This window comes from Temnothorax nylanderi, unplaced genomic scaffold, assembly GCF_030848795.1.
Source record: "Temnothorax nylanderi isolate EJ_2023f unplaced genomic scaffold, tnyl_v1.0 TNYL_tig0009_pilon, whole genome shotgun sequence".
Lineage (NCBI taxonomy): Eukaryota > Metazoa > Arthropoda > Insecta > Hymenoptera > Formicidae > Temnothorax > Temnothorax nylanderi.
Window position 1 is genome coordinate 132,190 of NW_027249071.1, and position 24,311 is coordinate 156,500.

Sequence of the window (24,311 nt, forward strand, 5' to 3'; positions counted from 1 at the left end):
TTATGTCCATTCGTCTTGCTCGTACTTTTTGCATTTAGAATCTTCGCTTTCTCTTTCTTCAACGCCCAATACATATTTATCTCGTTTTACGTGCAGAAATTTTTAGAAATTTCAAGCCACGCGTACACAAGTCTATTTTCACGCGTCTCTTCTGAGGATATTCAAAATTTGAAAACGGCGCGCTTCCGCCGCACTCGATCGACGCGACGGATCGATCGCGGAATCCGAGTGGTGGGGGGACGAGCAGTCGAGCTGACGGCGGGCAGTGGGAGGGGGAAAACGGCTCGGACTCGGGCTCTCGCCGAGCGGTGGCGTTCGCGCATCCGCCGCGAGCGAGACGACTCATTCCCGTAATGGCTGCCGTCTCTGGCGTTGTCAGTGAGTGTGCGGATGCCCGTCGCGAGTAGCTGTGCGTTGCGTCGGGAAGCTGCGTCCGTCGGTGGGTCGCGAGCCCACGAGATCTCGCGCGCGCGTTGCGAGAGAGCGGATCGCGGCGGTGAGGCTTACACGTTTCGGCGCGGCGCGATTTCGCGCGTGACTTTTCTCCCCGCACCGGCGGCGATTTAAAAACGAGCGACACCGCATACCTCGGTACACCCTCGGTGTGTTGTGCTTTACCCCTCCACCTTCCCCCGTCTCACGTCTCTCTCTCTCTCTCTCTTTCCCTCCGTCTGTTTACCCGGGGCGCGTGACCCGTGTCGAGAGTGTCAGCGACCCGTCCGAAAATCCGCGACGGCGCGCTTCCGGCCCTCCTCCTCTTCGCCCCCCCCCCCCGTCCCGCGTCTACTACCTGATCGTCCGTCCGTTCGCGAGACGCGTCGATGAACGCAACGGCGCGTCGGGCGGGCTCTCTTTCTTCCTCTCTCCTTCGCTCTTTCGCTCGCCTCTCGCCGTCGAGTGATGGTAAACACGTCGAGTGACAGCGTGCGCGAGTGAGAGGAAAACGTTTCGACTCGTCCGGCCGAAGGAAGGCGAGAGAATCGTGAGTCTGCGAGGGGAAGGAGCGTCGTCCGGTAGGGCCGCGGCCAGGCGGACCCCCGAATTCTTCCTCACGTGGTTCAAGGCCGTCTAAAAGCGTCCTCGCGGGCGTCGCGAGTGCGTGTGTACGCGCGTGCGACGCGAGACGACGCCGCGAGAGCTGTCAGCGTCGCCGAGACTTTCCATCCCGGAATATCGAAGAGAGATACCGGGGGGGAGACTCGTCGGGCAGTCCCCGCGAGCGACGACGACGTCCGCCAAAACCCGATGCACCGTAAGTACCCGCCGATCTCCCTCTAAAACTGTTATTAACGTCATGCGATTTGGAAGCCACATAGGGAAAAAAAAGAAAGGATTCTTGATTTGAAAATATCTTTAGTTTCAACGGAAATCTTGAAATGAGATTAAACGAAGAAAAACTTGCTTGATGAAGTCATTTTACATTCAGTTCAAGAATATCAGAAAGAAAGTTGAAATTCTTGTCAGAAGATTATAGATTGTTGCGTATACACCAACAATGACGCGTTAATTTGAGTATATAAGTTTTGATTTAACGTTTTCTTTCTTTTTCCATGCACATACCGATTTATATTTTTACATGTTTTTCAACGATCTGATCAGGGTTTGTCCCATTTCACGATTGCGTAATTATCTCTTTTTTTTTTAACAAAAAAATCTGGCTACAAAGGATTTATTCGCCTTATGTTCATTTCTACCAATGTAGATTGACTTTGATCTTGGTTTAAGACCCTGCGCACAATGGAGCACATATTAGGAATAAGAACAAATATTAAATATCAGGATATGTAAACGTAGGGATATTCCTAAATTTATATCTTATATTTTGTTCTTTTCCATTGTGCGTTACGTTTAATTATTATTTCTAATTCCGACTCGCCTAATATTTAATATTTATTAATGCGCAGGACCTTACCTTTTATCTTTTTTTTTTTTAATTCTTAGAACTAGAAAAAGATGAAAGGTAAGTTAAATCGAGATTAGAGTTGATCAGCATTGGTGTAGAAATGGACGTTAGTCTGCGCGACAGCGACGCCTCCAATCTATTTTCCCCTCTAGGCGTGTTTCGACGTATCGAAAACGGAGCTTATTCCTGGTCTAATCTTCCCCGTGAAACGGTGGAAACGTTATTGACGTATCTCTGGACGTTTCCGCTGATTTCCTTCATCCGTCGTAACTTTCCAACTTTCTACATCACTCGTTAGTGCATCTTCCTATCTGGGCCTCGGGTTGAAATGATATTTCAGAGTCCATTTCAAGTTAATTGGAGAATATGATTTTGTTATCGTTTAACATTCCCGAAGCTTACCTCGTGATAAGAGCGTGATTGTCTTCCGTCGCTAATTGTACGGAAATGACTGAGCGTTTTCGTCGAGAAAAGATTGACACTCTTCTCCCGGTGTATAATGACAATTTAATTATGATTACAAATTAATTAAAATGTCGGCTGCAACAGTGACATAATTTTCCTTACATATGTTACATTTTTTACGGTATTACAGTCACTATGAATGTATCATATCGCGGAAGCTGTAATAAATCGCATTTATTTCCATAGAGTTCACGAATCGTTTTAGACTAATACAGAAAGTTGTGCGGTATAAACTGGCCGCAAAGATTTTGCTGATACGATATAATATTCTGAATTAATAATCGCGCGGGTCGTTGCACGTTTCGAGATTTATTATACAGCACAAGATGTTACAAAATTAATATCGATATTAATACCGATGTCGCACAGTTATTTACATCGACGTCGTACAATGTCAAGCGTGAAATTGAAGCTACGTAATAACAACGGTGTATGAGGTAACGACGAAGGTACTAAAGAAGTAAGCGACAAGGATGATCAACAATAATTTTTTCAATAATAATTAAAATTAACGATTTGCGTCTTCGAGCGTATACGGCTTTTTTTGACGAGAGTTTGTGATTTTCTGGTTGATTAAAACGCGTCGCAAATATCCACGAAACCGCTATTTTCGTCGCTCATTAAAGCTACTTAATGTTCGCGAATCGTGAAGAACTGCTTTTACAGCGACGTCGTTCGCAAATTGCGCCGTCTTTGTCGCGTCCTAAAATGATTACACCTGTATACGTTTGCTCAGCCGAGTATTGGCCGCGAGTCGATACGAACGCATCACGTGGATGGCGATATACTCCGCGTACATATATATATGTATACTGTGTCGTAATCGTGCAATGTGACAATGCGGTAAAAACGTGTCACGTAAGTGTAGCGCATTCGGCCTTATCGAACACTTGACTATCAGGCTAGCGCATTGTGCGAAATTGACTTCGGCCGTCGGGTAAAAGGAAAATTTCCTGATTTGTGTTGCGGTCGCACAATGTATAATATAACATGCGGAGTATTCGCGGCAAATCGTATTCTAGAAACGGAAATGAGAAAATTTGTTCTCCAGATAACTTTAAATAAACCTCGATATGTAATATATTTTATGATTACCGATCAATACAATATGATTCACCGTAGTTATTAACTTCTAAAAAACCGAAAACTGCAGCGTTTAGTTTGACTTCAATAGAGGAGGAACTATATAAGTTTTCGAAAAAAATATTCAAACTTATTTATCAAATACACTATCGAATTCTCCTTTAAAAGTTTAATTATGCTTTTAAAATTGCTTTTTTTTATTATTTAAATCGTTAGAAAACTACGAGTAATTTTAAATAATGGTTTCTTAAAGTACGATTAATCCGGTGCGAAAAATCGTCCTTGAGTGTCACTGACGCGAATGTGTAAAAACCAATTGCAGCGTTACCGGTGTGGGCGCAAAAAGAAAACAATTTCTACGTTCTTATGATCGCTGAGATTTACATAAGAAGGATATTTCAGCAGATATATTTCGAAATTTTGTTCACTTTATTCGGTCTGCGTTTACAATCCCAAGATTTCCAACGATATTATAGAAATCTCCAAGCCTCTTGCATGCGATTCAATAATATTTGAATTCATGAATCCAATTTTTTTTTTTTTTTTTTTTTTTATTGAAAACGTCTTCGGCACAAAAACATTTATCTCTCCTGACGCACGAGAAGTTGACATATTCTGCTCGTTATCGCTACAAAATGCGCGCTGTAATTTGCTTAATAAATGAAAAACAGTTTATTATAACCAGCTTATAGTTCGCTTCTCCCGTTACTCGCGATTTCTCCGACAGGTCTGAGATATATCCGCAAAAATACGGAGAAAATATGTCAATTTACGACGGCAATTTACGCGATGTTCGTTACGTGTGAAAATGTGATTATTTGCTGGACGAGGGGAAAATCGATTTTAGTTATTCGTGATTTATAGCTTTTAGAGACGCGCGCGTGCTGCGTCACGATGCCTCCAAATTGCGGAAACCCGTTACCACTTCGGAGATCAGACACGGTCTGAGGCATCTTGCCTCAGTGTAATCTTTTTGTCATTAAATAAAACTGTGATTAAATGAAATATTCTGAATGTATTACACGAGTTTCAAAGAGCTATTATGCGCTAATAGATGGCCCTTACTTCGCACTGTTTCTCTAATGTTATTAATGATAGAAGTAAAAAAATTTTACATTTTTTACGTACCTGGTCGACGATGTTTGGTCCTTATTTAATTACATATATTAAAATTGTCATTGCAATCGTTAACTTAAGCGTTCTAAAATTTAAAGTAATTATTTTCACACAAAAAGTGAACTATTTGTATCATTACAGACCTAATTTTACTAATTTATTTTTTATAAAATATAAAAAGTTATAAATTATTATTACATATGAGGAACGATCGTATATAATTATGAAACCATTATTTAAATTAAATTAACTTTCCTGCATAGTAGTTTAAAAGGATTCGAAGATTTTGTTTTGTTTACGCGACTTTCTGACAAGTCAGAAAAGAAAATCTTTCATATTAAGCATCTAAAAAATGTTAAAGAGTGGTCTTTTGAAGAAGTAGTGTTGAAAATAAAAAGCTTTAAAAACTATCTTAAAAGTACCGATGGTTTCTAAAGTCTTAATTGCGTCTTAAAAGTCAAAGACGTCTGCAAGATACCCTCGTAACGTCGCAAAGAACATTTTCTAGACATTCAGGAATGTGTGTTCCCAAACGCTGCGTATGTACGTCCTTCCCGTTACATCAACGTTCGTCGCAATTTTTGACACTCGTCGATCACCTGTCGGGTGCAACTTTATTTCAGGAAGATCTGAGTCAGCCCACGAGGAGTCGTCCGCTGGCGACGAGGGGAGAACCGTGCCAAGTTCCGGTGGTACCGCGCTCTTCCTACGCTTCGTTTCGAATCTGTGACGTTATCCTGGGCCGCCCTACGGGGATAACGTCTGTCTATGACCTACCGACTGTGATTTTCGACGCGTGACGCCACTGCCAAAAAGGAAACAAACCAGCGTCGATCGCGAACCTGCGTCTTCGTCTCCGCTTCCTTTGCCTTCCCATCTGTTCGTCGAAGACGAATGTCTTCCACGTCTGTACCAGAAACATATATGACACGATTTTTGCCGTTGTCTTGCTCCGAGATACCTATGTCTTCCTACGAATTCCAATACCCTTGACCGGCGAAGCAGAAGAATCCTCGACTTCCTTGAATTTCTCTTGAAGCACGAAATACGAAGAAAGAAAGGAGGCTCGACTCCTCCATCGATCAAGACACTACGATATCGAGTGCTCCGAGAATGTTCCTTGACCAAGTCGCGAACGCAATTCATTGACATTCACGTTAATCCGAATCGCATTCGAAGGCAAAGCTGCACATTGCAAAAACAAAACGAAGGTGCCTTGTTATCGCTGTCATCGCCTGAACGCATTCGAAAGCTTCGTGGGATCGTTACCGCGTTCATTTGTAGTTGAAGCAGCTTACAAAGACTTCGCTTGTCGCGGGGATACGGCAGAACGACGCCGTGACGACTGTCGAGAGGCGCGTCATCGAGCCGGCCGCTTGTGATGCGGCGCACGCAGGGCCGCTGCTACCGTCGTCGTCTCGCGTCGTCAGCTTGCGCGATCGCCTCGTCGCAATAACGGCGAAGATGTTCGGGAAAGTGCCGCCGCCGTCGAACACGCCGGGTCCGCCTAATAATAACGGCGGCCAGGCGTCAGCCAAGTCGTCGTGCATCAGGCCGGCGACGACGGGCACGGCATCCTGTCTGCCGTGCTTCTCGGTGGAGGAGACGCCGACAGTGAGCGCCGACGACAAGGTGAGACCTTGGCGACCGATGAAGGACAACGATTCCGACGATTCGCCCACCGTGGTCTCCGAGGCTCCCAGCAACTCCCTGCAGCCGCCCGCCAGTTTGACGGACGCCACTTTCGTCGCGATCGAGCCGCCTAGGCCCTGCAGGACTGACGAAACGACGACAACCTGCGCATCCGCTTGTACCAAGACCCCGGCCAAGTGTTCACCCAAGGAAGGCTCGTCGCAAGTTGGCAGGAGTCACGCCAACGCGATGCAGAAGTGTCCCGGTCAGAACTGCTCGAATTATTCCAAGACCGGCGTCGGTAGATCGCGACGACCGCAGTCTACGTCGACCGGGAGAAATTTTAACGTCGAGTCGTGTACGAGAGACTATGCGAAAACCGCGAAGAAGATTGTTGCCGTTAATCGAGAGCCTCCGAGCGGCAAGGAGCCGCATCAGACGTGTAACGAGCAGCAGTCCAAGTGCTTGCAGGGATACGCCCCCGCGGCTACGGTCGCTGCCAAGTTGTCTTCCGCGAGATCTTCCGAGACGATCCACCACACGTCGCTGCCGGGCGGGAAAAGGTCCAGTAACGAGGACCTCCTGACGGACACGTGCGCGAATTACTTCGCGATGTCGAATGGCGCGATGTCTAATGTGCCGGTCGTGAACGAGCAGTCGTTGCACGCGCATCAGAAGCCGGCGGTTCCGAAGATAATCGACGTCAAAGACGGCGCCGGCGATTCCGCGACCGCCGTCGCATCCTGCGAGGATGACAACTGCGACAACGACTTCACCACTTTGACGCCATCCAGAGACTGGACGTTGAGGAGGGTCAGCAACGAGGTGCAGCAGAGCTGCGTGTCCTGCCTGCCGCAGAATCTTCCCACGGAACTGCAGTCGTCCACCTCGCCGAGAAACTACAAGGATCTCAAGGAGAAGTGTCGCGATTCTCTTTGGCGGCCTACGGAGATGGCGGAAAGTGGTGCGGTGCACGGATTGACGGTGTGCTCGGGTGAGACGTTTCAGGACTCGAGTTCGAAGAGGCGCACCGGGGCGTCCTGTCAGGCGCTCAGGCACGCCGTCGCCTCGCTGAACCGCCTGGACGACTTCTACATGGAGAAGATCGGCGCGGGCTTCTTCTCGGAGGTTTACAAGGTAAGACGATATATTTTATTGAAAGAATTATGATAAGATAGTCCAGAAGGTGGAGGAATTAGGGATCGATTTGCAAAAGAAATATATTAAACGCAGTTTGGATACGCTATCGACAAAATGTTCCTGCGAATGAATCTCACGTACAAAACATATTATAATATCTCGAATATAATAAGTACGTTGTTTAAAATTAAATAATTAATATAATAAGCGATTTTTACTTCATTGAATGGTAGAACGAAAATCAATCAATGCCGTTCACCAATCAAGGACGCTATCAGATTTCGCGATACTTGATCGCGTTAGAGGAGGCTCGTTAGAAAGTTTTTCTCTCGTATGGCAATGTGCTCCCTCTTAATTCTCGCGCCATTGTTCGTAAACAACAATCGCGAATTCGAAACGGACGCTCGCCCGTATCTCGGGCTGTATGGAATGCGCTATCTTTGTAGATTAATATCTCGATGGAGAGATTAGATACGCCTGCCCGCCGGCACGAACGCGTAGCCTCGTAAAATTAATTCCACTCGTAATCACGCGGTTACTCGTCGGTAACAAGCGATCAGAAAACGGTTTTTTTTTGTCCCGGCGCGGTTTTCCGGGAACGTTTGCCGCATTAAAACCCCCCCGCTTTCTGTACAACTTGTCAGAGGAGAGAGATCCGCCTTTTCCTTGGTTTCTTAAGCCATTAAATTCTCTATCGATTACTCGCGAAACGGTGGAAGCTGCGGAGGAGGGTATTTTTCATTCGCGAGTCGGTGATTCTGAGTCATTTGAGCGATATATTACTCCACGAAGCTAACACGATAAAGATAACTTTTACCGCATAAATAGCGAAAGGAGAAAATAAAGTGTTGGTAAATATTTTGCGCAAAACCTCAGGGTAAATAGAAGATACAAAAACAAAAACAATCCACTTATTACCTGTCTTCGCGTTACGAAATTCTACACCAATTGCTGCCACAAAAAGTAGGAAACCACTTGGGTGGGAATTTTTCATTGGCAAGATAGCGGTTCTACGTTAAACCGTTCCAAGTTAAACCGACGAGATCTCTTGACAACTGAAAATATTTTGAGCGGACCGGACTATTTGGACGAAGTGCAGCCCACTTGCTATAACGCACTTTTCTATAAAATTTCATGGTCACTGTACATACAGTGACATTTACGTTTGCGAACGCAGAAGCGACGTTGCGACTTAAGAATACTGTCACAGTAGCTTACGTAAATCATTGTGTTTATTTGCAGCGAGCAGAAGCACGTAATTATTTGTAGGGACTCAGCCTTGACTTCATTTTTCTTGACTGATATCAGGATTCTATAAAAATTACCTGCTTCAATAAATAGATTTCTCAATTGGTTTATTTAGGATGTTGCGGGAATAAGAAACGTTTGAAAAACATTTTTATCGAGTTTAAGACAGTTACATGTATCTTAAATGAAAGTTATGAAAGTTACATGAAAAAATTACATTCTCGAAATAAATCTTGAACGAGGTGTACGATATAAATGTAGAGGTAACAGATGCGCAACTAGAGAGTGGCAATTAGAATTAGCAAGCGGAAGTCTCGTAAGCACGAAATGGACGTAAATAAATTATATCGCTTTATCTATCGCGCTATTATCGTAACGATGAATCGACGAGACGGGCATGTTGATGCGAGATAGAGTCGTGTAGCAATTTTGCGGAAATCGATCGAAATTCGCTTGTCGAGTCGCGCGACGCGCCGCATTCTGCGTCTCGCGAGGAGATTTATGCACGCGTCTCTCTCTCTCTCTGTCCCTCCTTCTCTTTATCGATCTAACTTCACCGCGTGCAAGTGGTAAAAGTGGCCGGAAAGCTGCTCCAGTTCCACGATATTCATTCCGTGCAGGCTGCAATTTTGCGCATTTGCCGGCGATTGCGGCAGATGCGCCCGTCGCGTCGAGGTGACGGCTGCGCTGGACTGCCTGCCTACCTACCTACCTACACCACAAGTCAGCCGAGCCGATCCGGGACCTTGAGAAGTATGCCGCGGCTTCTCCGGCGTGGATAGGCGCGTTATAAATAGGTCAACAGGAAATTGAGCACGCTCCGTAGTGACTACGGTGATTCCTCCGGCGCAGCGGTGTGCAAACCTCGGACTTGGCGCGATTACGCAGCCCTTTGGACACTTCCCGTCACGAGTGACTTTTTTACAAAATTGGGCATTTTTATTTTATTTTTATCCGAGAGTCATTAAATCGGACTAAATTAATTGTAACAACCAAATGATTCCACCTCACTCTTACGAGCTTCAATTTCGAGCTCCGCGGAATAATTTCAACGTGCTCTTTCTCTCGTCTTTCCTTCGTTGCCTCCGGCAAGGATAATATTTTTCTGTTCCGCCAGATGTTGGATAGCGCACCTCTGCTTGAGCGCATTAGCGAGACCCTCGTTTAAAAATAAACTCGTGCTTCTCGATGTTATCGCGGACAGAATCGATCCTGTCGTTTGTGCCGTAGGTCAAATTCTACTTGCAATCTCCTTTCGAATGTGACTAATATTATTAATCGGAAGGATGACTAATGATTGGGTGAGTAAGAGGCTGTCATATAATTCTATTGATATAATTGCTCGCGATTTATTATATTGTCAAGTGACATGCATAAATTTTGGTAGACATCATGTAATAATTTCAAGCTAAACAAACAAAATTTGATAAGAGTGGCATACCTTCTTGAAATATTTCGTATCAGTTAAATACTTAATCAACTTATTAAATGTTATGAAATTTAAATCCTAATAAGTAATCTTACAATATGACAAAATAATAATTAATTTATAATAAAGTAAAAATTAAGTAAATTATTAAATTTCATGATTTTGTTAATCAAAATAACGTACAGAAAAAGAACTATATATTTATTTATTTTATATCTTCTTTTTATCTGGATTATAAGTTTTTTGTTGAGATCTATTTTACATAACGAGAAATTTGTAAAAAGGGTAAATTACGAGTCTCGAAAGAAAATTATTATAATGATAATAAAACCGAAACATTTCGAAAAATTTCGAAAGTTAATCGCAGCTGAGTTAGGGTCAGAGGGGCCCAGAGGTCGTGCATTCTTGGCACGATAGCGCAATTGCCGTGCCAAGAGTTTTGAGCAAGTACATCAATTTTCTAGCCGAGCATGCGGTCGCATGCTCTTTAATCACCAACCGCGAACCAACTTACTTACAAAATCCGCGTTCGAACAGTTCGTTTGATCCCAAGCTTAAACGTAGGATTATCGCCAAAATCAGAATTAGAATTTGTGAAATTGGCGGAAAATGAAGGGGTTATACTTAGAGATTTTCTTCTATATATAGATTTACAGATATAAGAAACCTGAGATAGAAGGGGGAATCAAGTGTGTTCTCTGTGTAAATAAAATATAAGACATCGGTGAAAATAGAATTCGGGAAAGGTTTCAGGGAAATGAGGCACGACATATTTAAAGGTTTAGACCATCATTTATTCACGTATACAATATACTGCACTGCCTGTATGCGAATCTCAATAGAATATTCGGTACCGTTATTTATCCAAAACTACAGGTACTAGATATGCATAGCAATGTAGTACCTACATATATCTACGTCTCAATCTTCGCTTGTTCAAGTTGATCGATTAAGCTGCCGCTTCGTGCAAGATTCCGCGATTTCTCGCTCTAAGAATGATGAAACTGGAGAGTTTGGAGTAGCGTCAAAAGTCGCGTAATGATGATCGTTACTGTTGTTCTCACGGACAAATTGTTGTAAATGAGTGAAGGTTAAGTGAATCAGTTTTCATCTTCAAATTCTTGAAACTTTTAAACTTTGCGGACATTTGATTAATCGCGTGTCTCTTATATGATCACATTTAGACGTTGACAGCTAGCATTAACATTCACGGTATACTATTTTAAATGAGTATAAAATACATCTATTAAAAGTTTACTGTATTGATAATGGAAATTTATTTGGGATATTTTAATTTAACATTATAGATCAATATCGATAAATTAATGAAGAGGATACAATTTTTTTATTCTTTTCTTGTGCAAACTCTTCGATTGCAAAATTCGAACAATAAAAGGAGGACGAGTGATAAGTTGGCATTGACAAAAATTGCACATTATAACGATCGCCAGAAAGGCCGGTGATAAGCCGCCGATAAACAACGATAAACGACAGTAAATGCTGCACTTGTTGAACTTATTTTATCGACCACAATATAGATAACGAATAATCTAATTTTTAAATCGCTTCCGCTTCTCAAGCACAGATTTATTTTGATTATTTTGATTAACTTATTGCTTCGAAATTATTCCAACTTACAAGAAAATTGAGAAGCGAGTCTCTTCATAGCGCGAAATTCACGAAGGATTAAAACAAGATAGGAGGAAAGGATCAACCGAAAGATGCTGGGGATCTATTTTTAAACCGCGCGACGAGCTTCCATATGCGTAGTCGTGTCTTCGTGTATCGCGACGAATCATAATGCGTGTATCACGATGAATAACAAGTCAGTTGAGTCTTTTCAGCCGAATATCGAGCCAAGTTTACTTGGTAGAGTAGCTTACAGATATTATATCAACACTTCTTATCCAGATTAATTTGTAGAATGCACGTTACACCATTCTAAATGTTGCCAAATGTAATTCTGACATTTCTGACTTTAATTTTGGCTTTACAATATATAAGAAGATTGTTGTTTCTCTTTAGGCAGCATATAGACATTATATGTGGAAACCGTTATTTTATTAATAACATATCCTTTAAATGGATATTTAGAGTCGATCTTTTTTTTAGTGAAAAAATTGAATGAGCTTTGTTACAGCTTTAAATTTTTTCCAACGTATCTTGGAAATATCTTGGTAACCAAATCTCGCATTTAAATTTTGTTTAAGTTGTAAATTGAAATTGTGCCAAGATTAAAAGCTTACTCTATTTGCGTCTTTGAAGCTTCGTGGGCGAAAAACTTTTTATTTATATCTTACAACTTAAAAAATTCTATTATTAGGACTGTTGACTCGGTAGAAACGAGATATTCCGTGTATAAAACGCGAAATATCGTACAGGCGCGTACGACCTTTTGCCGATCGGTCAGCAGGCCAATTTGCAACACAAAGCCGTATTGTGGATTACGGCGTGTGACCGTTCGAAGTTTCGTGTCGCATCGAAGGACGCAATTCTGTGAAACGAACGGTCCGCCTGCCTTATCTTTTCCCATTAACCGCGATGCCTCGCATGAATATTGCATAAGGTGCATCCGAAGTGCGCATTCCGTCGACGTCGCTTATCGCGCGGCGCATTTCGGCCCCCGGGGGATCGTCTCGCGAGCAATTGCGCATTACGCAACCGACCGACCCGACCGTCCATTGCGAAACTGTCGTTGTTGCGAGGAAACGAGGTGGTGCGCCTCCTCGCTCGAACGAGGCCTGTTGAGAGAAACAAGAGTCTTGCGAGATGTTCTCAGCAGCCCGCGAGGAGGAGGAGCAAGCCTCTCTTCCTCTCGTTTGTTCTCCGCCGTTTTCATTCCACCTACACGCGTTCCCATCCTTCCTGCTGGCTTAAATCCTTTGATGCGGGTCGCCCGCAGACTCGATAGAATTTCCCTTCACCGAGAGGCCTCTCCTCGATATCACCGTTCGTTACGTGCTCAATTACGGCTCTCATTCTGCGCTCGGCCACTTGATGGAAAAAAGACAGTAATCATCATCACGAAATTAGGACTTATCTATTTCTATGAATAAGAATCGCATCCGTTCCATGTGTGAATCCCGTGTGACTCTCTGCTTTCAACGTCCGGCTAGAATTTTCCAAGCTCGGCGTTTATTTCTGTAATTATTTACCGTAAGATATTTTTATCAAATATACTTGAAACAAAATAAACTCTCCCACTTGCTCGCCGAGAAAAACATCAGTTTCGTCGAGAAATCATTAACTATGAGGAAGCTCCATTCTCGTACACCTTGTATGCGACTGTCCCGATCGTGATTTCGCGCCGGTGGCATTAATCCTCGATCGGGCGAAAGTCTCGACGCGGGAAGATCGGAAGGAATCCCCGTTCGAATTCTCTTTAATCGCGCTCACCACCGCCGCAGACAAATCGCCGCGTCGCGTCGTCGGAATGCAATTATCCACGCCGGTAATCCCGCCGAAGCTTCCATGGAACGGTATGCGCGAGCGACAGCGAGCGGGTCCGCTGCGCTCGTAGTGAAAACGCAGTGAATTATCGATAATGACACGCATAATGGTTATAGCACGCGGTTGTACTGGCGTTGCTCGGGAGTCGGCGGACATGGAAGAGCCGGCTAAGAATGAACGCTCCACCGATCGCGCGTGATGATCGGGACCGCGGACTCGAACATCGTGGACGTCGCGATGACTCGATATGCGAGTGTCTACGCGAGTAATGGGCGAAAGTCCAGTTCGCTAGATACAACACGACTGAAGATAAAGCTTCGTAATCTAGTTAATCGCTCGGTAATATTTCCTACGATTTCGCAAATGGCCGTATTTCATTTATCCCCAGAACAGATTCGCAAAATTACAACTGGAATTCGTGTAATTGATTTATTTGCTCGGAGCGCTGAAAATTTACATCGAAATATCAATTATCATCATTTGCCTTTGGCAAACTCGTACGTAAAGAACAGGGAAAATACGAGATCGAAGCAAAATAGGAGAATCTTACAGCGAAATATACAGATTAATATATATATTTTTTGTTATAGAAGATCGATTTTTATTATCTTTCTTATTTGGAAATATGATTATCCAAATATAGATTACGCGTGAGATTAAAATAGCGATATAAAATAGCGCGGTTGCGTTGAAATTGTAGCAATCTCAACTTTATGGCGAATCGTCGAAGCAACGGTTTTCCAAGAGCGTCATTCGTGCCATTTGCCTGACCGTTCCAGCCATTCGCGTCGAAACATTCGCCGCGTTCGCCATATACGTAATCGCCGCTATGAAAATCGCGATACAGTTTGCGTTCTCCTAATTTCTCGCCTTATAATTAATTTGAAACACCTTGTGAAATCGTGAGTAAACGGAAAGTAGAAACTTCCTGAAAAGAAGCGCTATTTAATTAGTTCCATAGGGAAGCGAGATCGATCGATAATACAATTATTTTTATCCGCAATTATTAATCATTGCTATACCTTCGTTAAGAGCCAGATTATAATATAATTAAGTCTTTTAAATTTCGTTTTTGCCACATTTAGGTTCACCGTATCTCAGAAAACATTTCCTGCGATTTTTAAAATCCTATAGCTTTAAATATATTATTTCTAAAGCAAAATGTCGTTTGCTAGATTAACCGCGTGAACTGTCAAACTATCTTACGGTAACTTTCGATGAAATTAATCAGTTAGCAGTTATAATTAAGAATTAAATTTTATGATTACGAGGTACCATGTGGAGCGGAAACTTTGCAAATGTCGTATTTCACGGAAACTACGATATTAATTGCGACCTCGCGTTCTTCCTAATTATAATTGACAATAGGCAGACATTCCGGATGTTTTAATTACGAAAAATAAAATTTTATCGACCGTAACCAAGATGCCGAATTAACTGGCATCAATTAAAATATAAACCGATAAAAGAAAACGGAGAGGACCATATTTCTGCCAATTTCATATTATTATATTATTTGAAGAAAAATGATAAATTTGTGAAAATATTTAACTTCTCTTTATAAATCTAATGTTTACTTTACACGAATCTGAAACGTGAAAGAAAATCTTATTTCTTTTTATATTTACACTTTTCGATGTAATATGAAATGTCATACTGTGCATAATTGTGAAAAAGTAAGGCGAGAAAAAAATGATAACCTGTTATTGCGCTTCTTAATCCATTTATTATTCTTTCTTCATGCAACTTTCGTTTCCATGTAAAACTATGCGCATCAATTAGAAGATTTTTACTGCGCGAAATATCGAAACGGTCCATATCGCGTGAATTTTAATAAATAATTCACGAACGAAATAATTAACGGTTCCGACTTCGGCGATGAGCGGCCGAGCGACGGAGATTCGGCCGGCATATCACCTCCGCCGCGCCCGCTCCTCGTCCGTCGTCGGAAACGACGACCTTGCTTGTGACTCAAGAGTTCGCAGGCAACACCGGCATTTCCTTCCCCCCTCGCGCGAACGAGAATATGCTGGAAGTAAATGAGAAAGCCGGTCACGGCGCGCTGGCCATGGAGTACGAACACTCTCTAATGAGTCTCGCTCGCTCGGTCGTTCGCTCGTTTTGCCTTCCCCGCGATTCGATTCGTTACCGTTCCCACCTGCGCGACACACGTGCGTGTCGAGGCTCCGCATACTTCCGCAGCCAAGACTGCAAGTCGTATTCGCGGAGGCGTTCGTCTGCGGCTCGTAAAAACTATTCTGCATTCTTAAAGAGGAGAGGTTTATTCTTCCGGTTTTCCTGTACATTTAATCTCCGATTTGTACACAACAAGAATGAAAAAAATTTAGTTCTGCCTTTATAAAGTTTATTTCAGTAACGTGTAAAAGGTCGCTCTTCGTTATTTGCGAATCAAATTTTGACAAGACTCTCTGACACTTTTTTGCAGAAAAGTGTAACCAATTCTCCGCTGAATTATGTTGAAAATATTGTGATGTCGGCTTTTGCGTCACTGCTTTTCAACTCAGCAAGTTGATATTCATAATTGTTAACTGTCAATGAGCAGGACTGAGATTACCTGAGATTGACGTCACTTAAATGTAGGTTACACACATTTTTCTTTTACTTATTCTGGATAATTATAGAGCGATCTCGCTGTCGCGTACGCAACGAGGAAACGTAGATGGGAGTGACAATCTTGAAATTCTGAGATTATTACTCGCACGAGATAGTCGTTAATTAATATCTAATCGACTGACGGCGATCGGTGAGAGAAACGGGAAAAGAGCGCGTGAAATCGTCATTTATTATTTAATAAATATACTTGTGACATGGTAAATTTCTACGCGGCGAATATGTGCGCGTGACAAGTTCTCTTCACTACTGCTTGACCGGCGTCATACCTTCCCAAGATCTTTCCTTCCTAATTACCGAGATCGTGAATCGACACACGATGAAATTGTCATTATATTAATCGATACGATATATTAATCATTTCTATCGCTACTTGTCTCTCTTTTTATTTAAATCTTTTTTTTATTTTTTACTTGCGGCATCTTTAATCGTCGATATTTTTTTCTTTTGATTTTATTTGGAGATTGTTGAGAGCATTGTTAGTGCGGAAACAATACCGCATTGTAATTTAAATTATTTGGTATTGTCGCGGTACTTTTAAGTAAATACGAACTCAACAATTGACCTGCTACGCGATATATCAGAACTTAAAATGCTCGTTTAATTGTTTTCAGCAATGTATGAAAAACATTTCTTACCTCTGCATTCACATGTCATAATTACGCATATGTACATATCCGTGTGGCTTGCATTGCGTGCGATATATCTAGGTTTCTGTTAATTGTTATTAGACGGAAGCAGAATGCGCGGTATGCGTTTCGCGAGGCACATTTCGGTACATCTGCCGTTGAAAAAAAAAAAGAAGAAAAGAAAATGCTCGAGAATGCCCTATCTCTCGCTCGCGATCTTTAGAAATAAGGAGAAAGTCCCGCGAGACACGCGCCGTGAGAAAGAAATCGATCGATACATTGTGCGTTTGTTCGTACGTTCGTTCCCCTGAGAAATTCTCATTCATTGTGCGTTGTCGTGACCTTGACTATCACTTCCTCTCGACATTTATTCCCGACGTCACGACACGGGGCTGTGAATAATCGCGCGTTTCTCGTTTGCGGGATTAAGAGTCTGCACGCGGGTCGCGCTGAGCGAGCGGTGCAGTTGACCTTTGCCGCAGTTGCCGCAGCTAATAAAATCCACTTTGACAGACATTTTTCCTGCTTCTGCATAACACGCGTTCCGTGTCAACTTTTAATTAGTTACGTTTTTTTTTTCGGATTTATATTAAATTAATTTATACGCTAATGGTCATCGAGTATCAAATGTTGGATCCTAAAAAGTTCAATTTTTGAAAGTCTCGTGAAATAAACGTCGTTTGGTTGGTTTTTTTTTACAAAACTTTTATTTTCGTGAAATAATTTTAAGTTACAGTAAATTTGTTGGCACACGGTAATGTAAAATAAATATCAAGGTAAAATAAATGTAAAGTGTAAAATAAATACGTGATAATGTAAAATAAATACGAAGCCAAGTGATCTCTTTCAAACGCAATCTCTATTATATGTCGCTTATCGTGGAATAATGTTTAGTAGTCACGACTATGCCACCGCATAAAAGTTTAGTCATGTATTACTACATTTTGCAGACTTGCGTTCTCATGAAATCCAATTTTCCGTAATCATAGAGGATGTTAGCAGTCACGAAGATTCGTGTACATCAATAAACGTTAAATGAAGACATATGGCGAGGGAAAGATCTAGAGCCGTTAGGGAGGATTTTGTAAAATTTTAAAGCCTTCTCTCTCCTTCATCGCCGCAACTTACGTAACACGAAGTCTATAACACTGTAAATAAGTATCACTTAAGTTGTATGTTTCTGGCTAAAATTGGCGATAGGGTATACGATAAAAAATTATAGCCGTCGTGCCGTTATGGCTCGCGTGCTAATCCGTAGAATGCATTTGCATGTGAGTGCAGTTAACCTTTAGCGAGCGGTCGCGGCATGTGGATTTCCACCTGAAAAAGTTTGAGCCTAGAAAGTCCCTCGCACGTCCGGTTTCTCCGCTTATATCGTTTTTAATCGATTTTCGCCACTTCGCGGATTCATGAATATTTATATTTTCACGAATTTCTCAAATCTCGGTGCCGCACCAACAATTTTCGCAAAATGTTATGTCAGTTATAACGCGTAATTAAATGAATCTCATGAAAATATTTTTATATTGCTCTTGTTTTGGAGAAATTATTTTGCAGTTGCCTTTCGGAGATCTAAAGCGAATGTTTCTCTTTAGAAAAGTAAATCGTATTGTGGTATGTATCATAATTAATTAAGAAATATCTACATTTCTTATAACATTTAACGCCTCTTACGTCATATAATTGAATTAAAATTAATATTAGTAAAAGTGATTTAATGAAAAATGCAAAGTCGTGTTACTGTGATTAAATTTGTACGTTTATTACAAAGTGAAAAAGACCACACAGTTTTTATTCTTTTCTATATTTATTTAAACAAAATTTTATTAGATCGCATATATTATAAAGTTACAAATATTTAGTCTAATGTTAGTTAATAGAAACGAAAGTTCAAGTAGGTACGTATTCTCCTCCGAGCTTCCATCCTCGTTTCTGCATCCCCTATTTAGCGCTTCTCATCTCTTGGGCGCATTTATAATTAGACGGTTGACTGCGATGATTGACGGTGATTGCGAACATACGAGGCAGAGACCTTTGCAAAGAGGGCTTTCGAGCTTACAAAATCCAGTGCGCTTGCTAATTGGTTCGCTGCTCTTAATTGCACCATAGCTTCCCGGAACGATACTTGATAGATGAAGTGTGTTTGCTCTTCTCTCCGTTCTTATGAAACGAGCCCTTCAGTGACTGAATCATCTGAAAACCAATAACTTTATTCAACAAAACTTTCTTTCTCTCTGTAGAGTCTGTAGAGATAACGAAAGTTAACGATTTGAAACTGTTACAGCTTTCTAATTTTAAGAAAATAATTATGAAATATTTTCATTTAGTCAGTCTGATAAATACATCAGCATTTTATTTGTTATTGTTTGAGATAAAAATAGCCAATGTTACCTTGGAACTCCGAAACGTCAGGTTCGATGAAAACGGTATATGAAAAAAATTGTTCTTTTGCTTCTACTTACAAGAGAACTGAAGCTGATTGTTCCAGGTTTCTAAATTGACATATCTCTCAGTCACTATCTCAATATCTCGTTTTCAAGTAACGGAGACTAGCTTTCGTTTTATTTAATTTTCCTCTTGTGTGCACCGGTCGTCCTTATACGCAGCCTCCTCCGCGTGTGGGTGAAAAGGCGCGAAACGTGTCTCGCATTACGCATGCGGCGGCGCTCCAAGGAGGCATTAATCACTCACTCGCTACAATGTAATTACCGTGCGTGCTTTCTCTCCGCGGTCGTATAAACACAATGGCGCGTAGTGCGTAGAAAACACGCAAGGCCGATGCTTTCCAGACAATGGGAATTATTCAAATGAATCGGCGCACAGGTGACCAGCAGCATCGTCCGATCCTCCTATCGGTTGATTCACTAGCTATCTATATTGCATCCGCTTCCACGTTTATCTCTTTTTTTTCTTTTAAGTATGTGTGTGTACATCTATCAAAGAGAAAGAGGAAATATTAAATGATACACGAGTCATCGATCATCCTGATTTTCATAGAATTTTCTCCAATATAATTATGATTAATGAATTGCTGATAATGAGGCGTAATGCGTAACGTAGAGCGTATATTTAAACTCGTAAACGTATTGGAATGATTGAACGCCGCTGTATACCGCTATAAATACATTCGACATTTATTTTCATATTTGGCGAAGAAATTGGGGTACCCCGCTGATCCGCAAATGCAACGTGCCTCATTACAGACCCAATCGTTTATTACACGCGCGTTCGAGCAGAATCAATTACGTGCTTGCAATTTCGCCGCAATTTGCGACGAAATAAATGAAGGGATAAATAGAAGCCCATGACTTGCGTGTCCGCGTGTCACGTATTAACGAGTATTTATTCGATATGATAAAGTTATAGAGGATCTTTAACTTCGCGTGAAGAAAACCGATGAAGCGTTTCGATTGCAACTGATTTATATTTTAAGTACTTTTATTTATTCGCTGACATCGCCAAAGCATTATGATTATATAAATGCTAAATATTCTCTCATTACGATCATCCTCCGGTGTTTTAATTTAAAATAAAGAGTGATCTGCTCGATGTTTAATATAAAATATTGAAAACTCGCGAAACAGGTGCATTACACTCTTGTGAACAATTTTGCTAAGGACAGATTGATCGCAAATCGATCAACGAAACTTCCAAACGAAAGGTACGTTGGACTATCCTATATATATTCTACACGGAGAAAAACTCGTGAAACGTGTTTTGCAAAAAAAAAAAAAAACGGCGTGAAAGGTTTTCAGGAAACGGCGAAAACGAGCGTGACGCGCGACGTGAACGGACGTATGACACGTTCGATTTTTCGTCCGAGCGGAGTTTTGAGCGAAAATAAAAATCGTCGGCGTTTTTAAACGGCGCTTTCTTTCACGTTCTCTTTTTTTTGTCGCGAGGCAGCAACGCGATTCGCAGTCGTTCTGTTTACGACGGACTCGGATTCCGTCTCTCGTATTCGTCACAGTTTGGCCGCGACCCAACTGGTGAGCCGGCCAAGGCATCGCCAAGGAATCCTGGCCAGATTCCCCTCGGATATTATTCTCGACTTTTTAACCCCCGAAATTTCCATCTCGCGCGCCGCCGACGCCGGCTGCGAGAGAGAGAGGCTCTCTCCCTTTTCTCTCTCTCTCTCTCTCTCTCGTGTTTCGCGTTTCCATTTTCATCACCTTTCCCGCCTCATCTCCGGCTGACTTCTTTTTCGAGCCGAGACGAAATTCGAGATGAACGGTAAAACGCGCGCGAGCGCTGGAATGTAAAAGAGCGCATTACGCCTTTCAGCGCCGCGAGGATCGGCTGGAGGAGCAGGAGTTGATGTAATCCAGTGGTCCTTAACCCTGTCGGCGTCTCGCATCTCTTGGATTCTCGGAAGACGCTTTCGCGCCGTCACGAGGAATAACGCGCGTCAAATTCTCGATTTTATCTACGCGCGAGAGCGCGCGGTATGTGCATAAATGTGAGATCGCACTTTTGCGTTATCACTGCTCAAAAAATTTACGACTGCGTTTCTCGCGGCTCGGTGGGGGCGACTCTCTAATTAGGAATTGCTTACGATAACTAGAAAGATAATTTACTCTTTTAGTGCCCGTGTTATATATATATATATATATATATGTATATAGCGTGCAATATACACGTATACAGTATATGTATCTTATCAACGTAAAAGATTCTAGTAACAGGTTCGGTAGATACATGTTAATGATAGTTTCCTTGATCGATGATAATATCTCTTCAGTAAATGTTTCATGTGCTTCTATTAGATAATTCCGTAGTGGACTCGATTTCTCAATTTATTGTAGCGTAATATATAGGAACTTGTGAAATCCAATTCTCCCAATAGTATTTCCACGAGGTCGCCTCCTTTCCTCCGCGATAATCAAAATTGCTAGCGAAGCTGCGGTGATTGCACTCATTAGGCAACCGCGCGGCAGCTTTCAAGGCTAATAAAAGGAATTGCGGCCCGTATGTCCATTTTCCGACATTGAACGATGCTGCAAGCAGCAGCACGTCCGGCGCTTTTACGAGCGCATCTTACGCCGGCCAGATGCCATGCCACAGTTTCATTAATAAGTTTCTCTTTCGCGAGAATATCGCTTCGGCGCGTTCTCTCGCGCGTGTTACTCGCGCCACGTGAAACCGGGACGACCGGGAATCTTCGTTTCGTTGGCGAAGCGATGAGAAACGCATCTGTCGCCGTCGTCTTTGAATACTCGAGCGGTTCACCAGTATTGCCCACACAAGATGTGCCAAGATAGAAATTTTTTACCGAATTGAAGAAAAATCGACTTTTTATATTGATTAATGATGAGAAAATAATGACAAGTCTTAAAGTAACAGAATTTTAATTTATAATTTAATTAGTGAGATACTTAAAATTATAACAAAGATGATATAGTTTCTCATATATTTAAAGAAGAAGATCCCGTCTTATCTCATAGTTGTCGTTAAATTATTAAATGATTATGATGTATAAGTTTCGCGAGAAACGTACAAACGTTTCGCACAATCATCACGATGGATAACTTCGATGCATTAAGGTCATTCTTGGGAAATGCGATTACAAATTATGTAGGCCTCTGTCTTAATCGCGCTTTAGTGAATCATAGAAATTTTACATCCTCTAATTAACTTGCAGGTATACAAGCACATTATGACATTGCTCACAAATAAAATATATGCAAGGCCACGTGCCAAGTCCTACGCACAACTTTATCTTTTTGTTATCTACATCGGCCGGAAATATTTTATTCTGAATTCTAATAGATTTCCTTTTACCCCTAGCCTGATCTTTATTTTTATATATATATTCGGCAAAAATATCCTAAATTCTATATAAGACTTTGGCGAAGGTTTTATAGAATGTCTCAAGATAGCGCAATACCGGTCGAGGAACGGCGCTCTTGCGCTTGTGACCTCGGAAAAATTCGTAACGCAAGGAATCGGTAGTATCGGTACGGTTACGTTACACCTGTCGCATGATCTAATGTCAATAACAGCGCGACTGCATACCGTGACATGTCACTAACCCCCGTGCTCGCTTCGTTTTTCCAGGTTACTCACAAAGTGACGAGTCAGGTGATGGTGCTCAAGATGAATCAGCTGGCGGCGAACAGGCCGAATATGCTGAAGGAAGTCCAACTCATGAACAAGCTCAGCCATCCGAACATACTCAGGTAATTGAGGCGCGAGAATCGAATCCGGTTCACTTTTGCACAGGTGAAACTCCGTTTTGCGATCGAAGAAAATCGCTCGGCCGTACGTGCCGAATTCGATGAGGACGATAAAATGAATTTCTACCCGCTCTGCTTGCCCGCTTAATCCTTATATATGTTGCGAGCAAACGGGCATCGATCCTCTTTCACGCGAGCTGTTTCAATTCGAGCAAAATTTCAGAACGATAGACGATAAGAAACATGCGCGATGTTGTGTATTTTTGATAGCAATATTTTCTTATTTTCCAACATATCGCATACCCCGAGAAGAATACTGTCACAACTGAAAAAATTTCGATTTTTTGTTAAGCCCGTAAAAACTATGATGCCTAAGGTGTTCCTTACATGTTATAATAGTGTCACAAAAGTCTATGCGAAATCTGCTGCACGAGACAGAAATGTCGTTATTTTTTTAAACCAGTTTTCTGGATGAATAGTGTCACAAGTGAATTAACGAGTGAATCACAGCAGACCTCTTTAAGAAACAGTATAAGTTTCATTATAACAAAATGTCGTAATTGTAATTGCGTTAGTTATTTCACAATTAAAAGAAATTCAATTAAATTTGTTTTTCCTCTTTCTTGAAAATTGTATATTTTTTAGTTGTGACAGTGTTCTTCTCGGGATGCGATATGTAGATTCAACGACGTCAACACTAATCATTAAGATGCTACATTTTATTTTGCTCTTTATAACTGATTATTTTTATATAAAAGTCTCATTTATAGAGTTTTGATATATTAATTAAAATTCTCTATATTCTTCATACTTTTCCGAGAATTGCACTATTTATTATGGCCTGTTTACAGCAAAACTCTCGTGCTTGCGCCTCACGTTTGTTTCGTGTCTTGTCGCGAATCAATTTAAGACCTTCTTTCCGGCATCGTGCCAAAATTCTGGCACAAGATTCTCGTATCAAGTGACTTCACGGTGTTAGCGAAGCACGTGGCGACCGTGTACTTGGAGTAGTCCGTCGTAATCGACACCGATCCAAATTGTAGAATGTCGTTATCGTCGGGCGATTATATCGTTGGAATTCCTCTCGCTTGGAAGATCGCTGAAATGGGTAAAAAAATTAGAAAAAACGGTATTATGCTTTAACTACACTCGTTACGAATTACGACATAATACGTCGCCTAGCGGTAACGGCGTTTAGCTCGGCACGTTGTACCCGTTGCGAAAATTCTTGCCAAGTGCATAGCAGAGAGCAGAATCCAAAGTGCATAATGCATTACGCGTGTTATAACATTTTTCACTCTATAACTAGTGAAATTAGATGTGTAGTCATTTAAATTATGTCAATAGTTGTATGTTATTTTATATCTCGAGAAGACATTTCATCTTTTACATTTTTAATTTTAATTGTA

General features: G+C 41.7%; 1 protein-coding gene across 1 annotated transcript in view; it reads left to right on the top strand.

Moving 5' to 3' along the window:
- The first annotated feature begins 326 nt into the window (after window positions 1-326).
- Window positions 327-24,311, top strand: part of Cdi (center divider) — a 32,884-nt gene continuing 8,899 nt past the window's right edge. Inside the window, exons 1-3 of the mRNA XM_071725310.1 lie at window positions 327-1,252; window positions 5,191-7,336; window positions 22,784-22,905. Coding sequence (XP_071581411.1) covers window positions 6,032-7,336; window positions 22,784-22,905 — 1,427 coding nt within the window. The 5' untranslated portion in view covers window positions 327-1,252; window positions 5,191-6,031. The remainder of the gene's footprint in view (window positions 1,253-5,190; window positions 7,337-22,783; window positions 22,906-24,311) is intronic.